Below are 11,548 nucleotides of genomic sequence, written 5' to 3' on the forward strand. Positions count from 1 at the left end.
TTAATAGAAAAACAGATCTGCAGCCACCTTGTTAAGAAAAAACTTGTATAAGGCCATAGTTGAAATGTAACTAAGTCTTGAGTATTGAAACTGTGAAATTAGAATATGGTAAGATCTATGGTAATACTATCTCTTTTTTTTATGGTCCCATTTAATACCTACAAGCAGGTTGGTTGCTTTGATTACATGTTAATATAATACATACTACACAAACTTTAGACAAGAAAACAGCTGAGGTATGAAATTGGGTAGATGAATATAAAATAATTTTACTGCCAAAATGCTCATTAAACTCAACAATTGGATTCTCTTATGATTTCAGGATCTTGCTGTAAGCAGTGTCTGCCCTTTTCAGGCGCATCTAACAATCTCTCATTTACACTTCCCCGCTTTGTATAAATAATGTCATTTGAAAATTGTAGGTAGATAGCAGGCCACAAATGTGTTTCCAGGGCTCTTAGGCTATTTTTTGTTTGCTGCTGTGCAACATGAAGTAATTCCAGGCTTGACACCTTAGAGTGGGAGGGTGTAGGAATCTTAGAATTAAAAAAAGGTGAATCTTTTAAGGTAGGGAAAATAGATATTGAACCCAGGTCAATAGTCTGGCTGAATTTGCTTTTTAAAAGCAATTCTTCAGTGGTAACATTAGTTTCTGGTGAGGGTGAAAATAGCTACTTAATTCTAAAAGTAAACAGCAAATATCCCTTGAATGCAACTGAAACTAGATTTTCGAAATTCCTGCCTGTGACAATTTATGCTGCATTTTGCAAATAAGCACCTCCATATTGGGAAGATGCTGCCAACTATGATTATTCATTTGTAGGACCAGTGCAATGAGGATAATTAACTTTGATCTTGTATGTCACTGAGGAAAGCAGAAAAATACCATAGTGTTGTAAAGTGCTTAAAATAGTTATAATGTATATGTAAACTCTTGTTGGCCCCTTTCATACAGAACCTGCCTTATTCAGGCTATCAACAAATACTACACGCTAATGTAAAGGAAATGTTTCTTTGAAATAGTCTTCCTCACTTTATATAATAAAATGTGCAAATTAAAATGTGTTCTTGTTTGTTTCCAGACAAGACAACAATGTAGATTCTACTTCTTCTCTGAGGGAAGACAGCAAACTGGAAGGTCTGGAGTCAAAACAAGGTATGTATTAGAGAAAGCTAAAGTCTTGTGTTCTTGGTAGTGATCATTTCAATAGCCAGTGACTGTCAGCCTGGATACTTGAACTGGAGTAATAATAACAGTGACGCATCCTCCGTGGAATCAAATGCTCCCAGACATCTGTGCCACCTAGACAGTATAGAAATGGAAAAAATGAGTAATCACTTTTTTAAGACCAAAACAAAAAAACAAAACCCAAAACATGGGCCTAATTTTCAGAAGTGCTGAGCAATCAGAATTCCCATTGATGCTCCAATAGGAGCAGAGTGTTCTTTTGAATGACATGGGGGCATTTGTTGCCTTCATGCTGAAATATTGACATTCAAAAGTCCTCCCCACTGTTCATTTTTGCACTGTACCCATAGTGATCTGTTGTGGCAGAAGAGAGTTTGGTGGGGTTTATGTATATTTAGACCCTACTAGTGCTGGATCACTAGACCAGGATCTTAAGATCCTCCTGTTTCTTCCCTGGACTCTGTAGGAAAAATTAAATTGAAAGGTTTTGGGGAAGTGTATTTTTATCATGAAGCTGATGCTATCTTTTCACTTTGTTCAGTAAGATAACCATTTGCAGCAGCAAGCGATTAGGTAAATCTGTTGTATAAGCAACTAGCCATTCATTGCTCTTCCTAATTCCTCCAGAACTTCAAGTCCTAATAACATAATAGTAACTGTCCTGAAGTAGACTGTAGGTCCATTTTTAACTAGTGGGGTGAACTGACAAAGCAGTTTTCAGCAGAAGCATATCTTCAGATCCATAAATTAAAACAAGTAGCTATAAGCAAAAAACAAACCCTTTAAAAACCAACCCAAATCCTGCCTCAGCTTGGGGTCCATGCAGTTCTCAGTATCACACTCTGTGCGGAGTCCTGCCTTCCTATAGGCATTCTTCTTGCTCCCAGCAGATATTGTTAAAGCCTCTTCCCTGAGCACAGGTCCAACGGAAGGAGAAAGGATGGCAGTAGAGTTTTACTTTCAAAATAAGCAGCCACCTGATTTCTCCTAGGCTGTGTGGCTGGTTCAGAGGATCTGCAATCCTGGTTCCCATCCCACTCCTGCCCCTCTGAGTCCTGCAGGACTGGAGCTCTTTGTTGCTAGGGGAGCATTACTGAAGCTCTGCAGGAGCACAGTTAATAACTCAGCTGTGGGAGAAGGGAGTATAGATGAGGGGAAGCAAGACTGCAGGCCCTCCCACTCTCCTGCTTCTCATTTCTGGCCATCCAGCTGAAGATGAACTTTGATCATCTCTCTCTCTTTGGATGTAAATCATTCTAAATACTGATCACCTTCCTTTGGATTCTTTCAAATTCCTTTTTCTTGATGCTGGTGTGACCATAGTTGGCATTCCATCACTCGACATAATCCCTTTACAACTTGCTGCCAAAGATCTATCTCTGCTGAATTCGGTTCATTTCACTTAGTCAGTGTTTCTGAAAGTGTTACTCACTTTGCAGGTTCAAACTGTACGTAGGGAAGGTCTGTATTGTACATATCTCTTTAAAGGCAGTGATTATTTGGGGCCTTATCTAAAAGAAAGTTATGGAGTACCATGCTTCTGTACTCCAAGTGCAAACTGAGCAATACTCTTGAGTTCCAAATTTTGAGAGTAGAAATACAAACAAGCCAGCATTTGGTGTGATCGCACCGATATGGCAGCTTTTGGTGATCAGGTGGGGACAGATGAGCCTTCTTTTTTTTAGCTTTCAGGAAAGAGAGGTACAAAATCAGCTTTTCATTATCACTATGGAATCATTCATTATAGAATCATTCTGGTGATTCTAGTGTCTTTGTTTTTTTAGGACAGACAGAAATGCACTGGGTTAAGCATTCATGTACTGCTGTGATGGGCACTGGATAAAATACTAAGACAGATAGTGATGTACTTTTGATTCCCTACTGTACGTTGGAAGCTGCTTTTAACCTGCCTCAGCTCCTCTTTTAGCTCGGCTATTTCATGAACACTGTGTAACAACTGCCAATATTATTTTATATATGACACTAGAATTATAGCTGCTTCTATCTCAGCCTGTTTATTTTCATTTGGACTTACTATACATAGTAATGTCAGAAATGACTTTCAAATCAGTAAATGCTGCAGATTCTCATGAACTGTATTCCTCTTATGAGGAGCCAATATTATTTGCTTCCTGCAACTTCTATTTCACAATTGTGAGTCCTATCTCAACAGCTTTGCAAATGGTTTATTTTTTTGAAGTAGCTAGTGAGGGGATTTAAATGGAGGGAGGAAGTAAGAATGTCATAAAAGCTGCAAAATTGTTAGGAGCAGCATGCCATGACTTTGTGAGAAACACTTTAAATATTGCTTGTTGCACTATATGGAGTGACCTCGGAATTGACAGATTTCCTGCAGACCTCTTCCACTCTTTCTGTGCTATCTCAGGGAATTGATGACTGCTGCAGGTGATTGCTTCATTGTCCTTTTTTATGACTTTATCAACCACGGTATCATGATGGCTTTGGGCAATGACAGCAGCGCTTCTCAAGATGTTAGCTTTAAAGAGCTTTTGAGAATTTGGGCATAAATTGTAAAATATAACTTAGTAATCATTCTTCTTCCATGCTGGAGCCTGTGATGCTATAGGGAAAAAAAAGGTAGAAAACAAAGCGGGCTAAGCAGAAGTGAGTAAAATATGGTTTAAAAAGGAATTAAGTGTGCTAAAATGAATTTCACAACTGTAGCTGAAGGAATAAGTACAAGCTATCTAAATGAAAAAGATAATGAGAAAAATGCCATCTGAGACTTTTATTACTGTGTAAAATTACAACCGCAAAAGAGGGAAATGAAGCTCATCGGCTAATTAAACAACATTTGTAGGCCAGTGGTTGTGTGATTACTGTGCACTGTGCTGCCATGGAGACTCCTAATTCTCGAAAAAACCCAGGACAGCCTGTACCTTTGCAGGCTGGGCAGCTCCTTATTCTATACAGACAGTGGGACAGGAATTAATGACCCAGTTTGTTAGTAACGTTCAGGTTTTTCCACCCCCTCTTTCTGATCAGTTCGAAAGCGAAGATTGGCAGTAAGGCTAAGCATGCTCAGAGTTTAACTTCTGAACTTTGAACTAGGCTCCTCAAATACAGTTTGTTTTCTTGCCCATGGAAATGTAGTCGTGCTAAGTAAATATGGACTGGTGCTTCGTAGCAAGACAGAAAAATTTCCATTCCTTAATCTTAATGATTCCCATTCCTCTTTCTGTGAAGTTAAAGTTAGTAAGATTTTGTTCAGAGTCCACTCATCCCTTTCTGTAGGCAGAGAGAGGACGAGTGAAACTTGCATCTGAGGTAAAAACGCAGTTTTTGAGGTTGCCGTGAAGGCATTTTAGAGACGGCAAACTACCTCAAACACATCACTTCTGTGGTGTTGAAGACTTTAGTAGGGGACTGGTGGGCCTTATATATCAGTGCTTACTGCAAACTCCTCCATGTGATGTTGAGGATTAGAAGAGGACACATTTTTCATCGAGTTAAATTGTTTTAACCAATATAACCAGTTTTTGCTCCCAAAAAAGTCATAATTCACCTAATAAGTGCCACAAACCAAAAATCCTATATATCAATGTGATCAACAATGCTAATCTCTGGAAGCAAGAGTTTATAGGAATTTGACCATTTTCCCATACCTGACTAAATTTATGATGATCTTGCTCTTGGAAACGTGTGGCTGTGTATGCTTTACACATCGTATGCCGTTTACATCCATGTTCAGTAACTGAAGTTACAAATCTGGGACTGCACATGTTGAGTAGCTAAGGCCTCGATTCAGAAAAGCATCCCTATTTTGGACAGCACTTAAGTCCTGAATAGGGACTTGTGTGCTTTCTTAAATCTGTACCAAAACTCCAGAATTGAGGATGTGTATGTTTCTTTTGAACTCTTTTTATACCAGCACGCAGGTTTAAGTTTTTATTTAGGGTAAATAAAACCCAACTGACTATCTTAAATATGCCTCTAGTGTTTATAAAACAACTTAAGGAAACTTATTGTTGACTAGGTAGTTGGATGAAATGCCATTCCTCCTCTTTTTTTAAGCAAGGAAAGTGCATTTATTATATATTTTTCTTGGTGTTCAATATTGATTTTTCACCCCCTCAGGACAACAGTTATGTCATAAAAGCCAAGAAAAATATATTTTTCTAAAGATTTTCCTTCCCTGCTCATATGCAAACATGCGCACACTCCAAAAAGCATTTCTTCTAACAGTTTAATAGAAGGGGTAGAGTTTTCTAATGCGTTCTTCTTCACTTAAAAGTAAAAATTGATCTCTGGCAAAATTTGTTGCTTAAACTTATTTTGGAACCAGACATTTTAATTTCAGTTGTCCATATCCTACCTGCTAATCTTCACACAGAATTTTCATCGAATGAAAGGAATTCTGTGCAAAGTTCAAGGGGAATATGGCCCATTATGGGTATGGAGAGTTTTTCAGTTCTCCTTCCTGTTTTCCAGAAATGCCTCTCACCCATGTAGCTGCATTCTGGTTATATGCTATACAACCAAAGGCACCAAAATATGAACAAGCATCTCTAAAGGCAGACTTCTAAAATTTCTTTCAGAGATGCATACTGTGCTGTTATTTGAAGAGGGAGGGAGAATGGTTCATGTTGGGACTAAAACATATGCTCTCAGGGGAATTGTCATTAGTATTTAGAATGATTAGCAAAATCCTTTCTGTGAGTTTTGCAACAATAAAATATTAAATGTGAGCATCTTGAGGAAAATCCCAGAGATACAAAGACAATTAGTTAAAGGCATCAAACCCCGGCTCCCTGCTGTATTAGACTACATTATCAATGTATTCTTTATAACCTGAGCTTTAGTAAAACTCAAATTGCCTGGTGTCCAAGAACAGCAATTCACAGAGGAAGTACTGCATTGGTTTCTAGTATATCAGTGGCTTTGTTGTTGATGAGCAATACTGGCAGATCAATAATGCTTCCCAGCCTTGGAGATTTGAGATTTAGGAGCTAAAAGAACAGATGGAGAAAACTAGTAATTCTTAAAAGTCATCCACGGAAAGGAAACATTTTTAAAGCAGTTGGCAAAAGGCTAATTTTAAAAAGGGAAGTTTAAAAAAGGAAAATTACTAAGCATTGTTATGCTATCTAGATGTTTATATCCTAATGCTGATATGCTCTGAAACTATCATTTTGTTTTGTCGTTATGCAGTACAGGACCTTACTGTGTATGAATGTACCTTTTGCCTTATATCTTCAGCACACAGTGAAAAGTTATTTGTATTTTTAAAATGCATTTATTTAAATCTAGAATTTCATTTTTAAGACTATTTATGAATTAACAGCCTTAACTATTGTATAATGACCCTACCTGGAGCCACTATTAAACCCTCGGAATCAGTAACTTTGCCATTTTGTTGTAATAAATAACAATATTTATTTTAAGCAATATTATCAGAGCGTATCCAAAGATAAAAATGATGCCCAAGCACCAAGTAGTTGCGGAGCCAAGGTGTCAAGAATGATAGTATCTCTCTCTTTACGGTGAAGTTGTGAGTATTGGTGATGGAGGTTTTGCTAGTTTTACTTAATATACTGCTTTTTCTAATTAAACTCGTCCTAATAAACCTCTGCTTTTAATGAAAAATAAAAACCATCACCAGCATTTCTCTTATAATTTTACTGAGCTGACCCAAATCCATCTGAAATACTTCACTAAAAGGCTTAGATAATTGTATGACTTTTGCATCGTCATTGGCTATGGTGTTTTTCCTTTATGGTAATTTGTAAAGTAATCAAAGTATTTTTAAACTGCATTTTGAGAATTAAATTTACTTCTAAAATAATAAACTGTTCCCCACATCAGCTTTGATTTTGTAATGCAGAAGCTTCATTGTAATATAAAACCTTATGACATTTTTAATTAGGAAAATAGATCATGTAACTCCATATGATGGAATAAATTTTTCAGGCACTGCTGCTTTGGTATATTGCATGTTTTTCTAAATTGGAATAAAAAATGCATTAAAACTTGTCTAAATTAAATCAGTCTTAAAAGTTGGGGGAGGGAAAAGAAGAGGAAATACTTGTCTGTAATTTATAGATGGCTTTTGTCATATTCTGAATCTGAAGAGAAACATTTCTATGCAGAGGCAGTTTCTAAGATGAAAGGGAATTTTTTTGTTAGGCTCCCTGCACTGCATGGTTATTTGTTACATTTGTGTTACAGGCAAGGGAGAAGATAGTGATGTCCTCAGCATAAATGCAGATGCATATGATAGTGACATAGAAGGCCCATGCAATGAAGAGGAGAGTCCAGATGTGCCAGAAAGTGCTGTCAGAAGTGGAGCTGGTCAGATAGATGACCTTCAGAAGGACATTGATAAAAGCGTGAATGAGATACTGGGGTTGGCAGAATCCAGCCCAAAGGAGTCTAAAGCAGCAAACTTGGCTGTTGCTCCATCAGAAGATGTTCAGCCATCAGCACAGCAGCTGGAGCTCCTGGAGCTTGAGATGAGGGCCAGGGCTATTAAGGCTCTGATGAAGGCTGGCGATGTAAAAAAATAGCCCTAAGCTTGCTTCATTTTAATATTTTTTATATTTGTTTTGAAGGGTGTGATGTCTGTTCTCTTCAGTGCTAAAGTGCATTTGGATTGGGCATGACATTCCTCATTCAAACCCTTTTGTGTATCCTGACCTGTGGCTTAAATTGTTGATCGTTGGTTTTCATTGCCTTTGGCATGCTACTTCTGTGACTTATACAAATGGATTGGTTTGACACTGCACTAGATCAGTGTCTCTTTTTGCTGGGTTATCACTTGACATGAATCGTGCAGAAGTCATAGATCTATGCCAGGATTCTGGGTGCCTTTAATAAAGGTTAAACGAACACTGTAGGTTCTTCATAATTCCTGTAGTTAGCAATTAAACTGCTAATTTATTTGGGTTTTTTTTCCTCCTGAACTCGTTAGCAATTTAAGTAACTTGATTTCCATGTGCTTCTTAAAAAGGTACTATTCTGAAGAGGTCTTCTGTGGCGTGACAGTGCTCATATCTGCTTGCAACACTCTGATATGATTTGAGATGTTTATTTCTCATTGGGCCCCAGCTTTTATGAATATAAATGAACTAGTTAAAATTGAATGACAATTTACTTTGGGAGATTAACAGCATGCTTAATTTTTAGAGAGCTAAAATTGCTAAGAAGAATGTTTTTCGGTAAGCCATCTAAGTTAATTATTGTTAGAGAAAGTAATTCCAGTGACAAACTATGCTAGTAGGTGTTTTTATACTGCTGGTCATTTTATTTGGCTCGTCTCCTCCCACAATTATTTTATCATGTACATCTCAGCTGAAAACAGGAAAATGAATGCTTTGTTTCTCTCATTGTGAGATTTTGTTAATTCAGCACATCATCTTGTGAGATTGGATAATGCAGCGGATCAGAAACTGTTTAAAGATTTCTGATTTTGAGCTCCAGTTTTTGATATTTAACTGATTTAATCTTTTCAGATCCCCTGTAAATAGCTTTCTAGAAAGACTGTGTAATTTATTTTTATGCATTTTTGTAAGGATTCAAAAATCATAAACTCATTCTTCATTTTAAGGATGTTTCTTTATAAATAATTGCTTTTATACAACTTGTTTTCCTATAATTTGGTAACTGCAACAAATTAATTTTGATTGTTTAGAAGTGGTGCTATTTTTATAATTGAAAGTATATTTAAAAGAAACTTTTGATTTTTGTTACATCCCAGGTGTGAGTCTAATTCTTGTTAAATATTGTTAAATAAAATAAATGGTTCATTACATGTTGCTATATTGGATTTTCTGTTTGCTTCTTATGCAAATAAGCAAATGAGATGTTTATTAAATAGTAAGAAAACAAACTAGTAACTCCTATATGCTGTATTTGAAATGTTTTCCATTATTTACATCTGCAGGCCTTGTTTTAGTGATGCACAATGCCCAAGATGTTCTTACAAGACTTGAACGAGCTTCCTTTAGTTGGTAAATATGGGGGCATTGACTTTGGTAGCAGGTTCTTTTTGTGTGGTCTTAAAGATGAAGCATTTTTGTTGTTGTTGTTTAAAATAGTACCAACCTATTGCAGCATAAATTTGCTTGTAAAATAAGGACACTATTAAATGCAGCTGAGAGGATTCGTATGGTGAGTACTCTTCAAAGGGCAGAAGAGGCCTGAGTGAATTGCATCTGGTTTAGTCACCATATTGATGACCCTAACTTTTATCTACTATATGTAGCAGTTGGAGGATGTTCATCAGAATGTATGTGTGAGGGAGAATGGACCTAACCAATTAATTACTGCACAGAATCCTGCTTACCAAGTCAGCCTCTAGTGCTGTAATTTTATCTTATTTTCGGGGCAATTTGGGATTTCTTTGCAGATGAAGAAAAGAAATATGGCAGAAGGACAGCAGATGTGCCTGGGAAATTCCTAGACTGTAAAGTCACAGGAGGGTGAGGTCGTTTTGCTATAAAATCTGTTTTCCTATTGCTGTAAATGTATAATTCCCATAATTAAGGCATTGAATACCTCATGTATGCCCCTTTGCATGGCAGTTGAGCATCTCACCTGTAGGGACATTCTCCTCTTAAGTTATACTAGTGCAGCCGCATATACCTTGCAAGATTACACCAGTATAGCTGACAGGAGAACTTGATCCTTAGCGTTTGCTCCTGTTGCTCTTCCGTTTCTAGTTTGCATTTGCCAACTCTTCCAGCTATTCTCCATAGTATTGACAATGCTTGTCAAAGCCCAGAAAATATAACCAATAAAACATCTTATTCTTAAAACTGGAGAAAAATGAATGGTAATATCAGTGGTTAATCTCTTGTGGTCTGTGTTGATCACATGACCGTTCATTCTGTTGATGAGATTGATAGGTGCACCCCATCAGCTTGTGTGCTGACAAATGTTTATGGATTCACAGCCTCCCTTACCTGCTGGCACTCTTCAACAACATCCTCACCACAGGAAGGGTGGCTCCTTCCAGGCCGCAACTCCCATGGCTCCCAGGATACGTCTGCCAGGTCGTCGAGTCATGAGAGCTTATTTCACAGAGCAAACTTCGCTGAGTAGGGCATACCTCAGAGGAGCTCTGCAAAGCCAAAATGTAAATTGACTTAAGCTCGGAAATGCATGCTGAAGATAGTCCGTTATGATCTGACTGGTTAGAGCATTCAGTCCATGAGGTTCAACTTTCCACACACAATCCATAGTATCAGTGATGCATCCTGGGTTATTGGCAAACCAGGAAGTACTGCCAGGAGTAGTTCCAGGGATGATTCCTTTTTTAATGGTAAATTAAAATACTGCTTTACTCAGTTTTCCCATTGTCTGGTTAGTGAAGGCATTAAAGCACTAATTTCTGAGTTCAACTGCATTTTCATATTGGCTTTTCAGGTCACCTTTAAGGGTTCAGTTTATGGTGTATTGATATTTTAATTTCAAAGGTGGTTATTTCAAGGTCTATAGCAAGAAATCCCATATTCTGAGCTTTTGTTAATGTGGTACAGCAGAGAAAAAGGTTTACTATGCATGTGATAAAGAAGGTAAATAATTGAACTTGAAATGGAAAAGAGGAGGAAGGGTTCCAGGAAAATTAAATAAAGATGTTTACAAAGAAATAATTGTCTGATTGTTTGTGTATTATAAAAGAGACCACATGTGATTGATTACTCAAGGGCTAATTCATTTTTTGGATACTGAGCTGTTGCTGCTATGGTTTAGGGATATATATCAGCCGCATTACACAGGCTTCTGCATTGATTCATCCTCTCTTTAGTCACTGTGCAATTAAACTATTCAGTGTATTTTAAATGCATACTAGACCATATTTTATTTCACTTTTAAATGTCTCCTTGTGTTTTTCTCTTTAAAAATAATTTTAGTATTTCACATTAGAAGGTATGGCAATTGGTTTGGAAAATACAGTCCTGAATTATTTATGGAATACTCTTAAAATAATTTTACATTGTTTTTCAATTAGCAAGTTGGAGGCCTTAGCTGATTCAGGATAAAAAAAAAAAAAAATCATAGCCTAGTAGGATGGAAGCTTGGACATTGGTCAGTATTAAGGGAAAGACCATGCCTCAACTTTCTGAGGACCAAAGAAATAGTTTATTAAAATGAATCTTTGCCGCCCTAGGAGTTCCTCTTTTCTCTCTGCTGGCAAGACTGTATTTGTATTATATAAATAAAAAGGTGCAACTCCCCAGAGAGTCAAAAGTACCAATTATTCCTGGTGAGAGGCTTTAATGTATTTTTTATGGTGACTTGATAGAGGGAACAATAATTAGATTTCAGAATGTCATTTTTAAGAGAAAAATTATAGGCCTTTCCACTGAACAATTCAGATTTGTTTGTAGCTTTCTT

The 11,548-nt window shown here is 37.0% G+C and overlaps 1 protein-coding gene across 1 annotated transcript in view; it reads left to right on the plus strand.

The window, feature by feature from the left end:
• CAAP1 (caspase activity and apoptosis inhibitor 1) overlaps window positions 1-8,233 on the plus strand; it is a 29,788-nt gene extending 21,555 nt beyond the window's left edge. Inside the window, exons 5-6 of the mRNA XM_054032667.1 lie at window positions 1,083-1,156; window positions 7,379-8,233. Coding sequence (XP_053888642.1) covers window positions 1,083-1,156; window positions 7,379-7,716 — 412 coding nt within the window. The 3' untranslated portion in view covers window positions 7,717-8,233. The remainder of the gene's footprint in view (window positions 1-1,082; window positions 1,157-7,378) is intronic.
• Window positions 8,234-11,548: the final 3,315 nt, after the last annotated feature.

This window comes from Malaclemys terrapin, chromosome 6, assembly GCF_027887155.1.
Source record: "Malaclemys terrapin pileata isolate rMalTer1 chromosome 6, rMalTer1.hap1, whole genome shotgun sequence".
NCBI lineage: Eukaryota > Metazoa > Chordata > Testudines > Emydidae > Malaclemys > Malaclemys terrapin.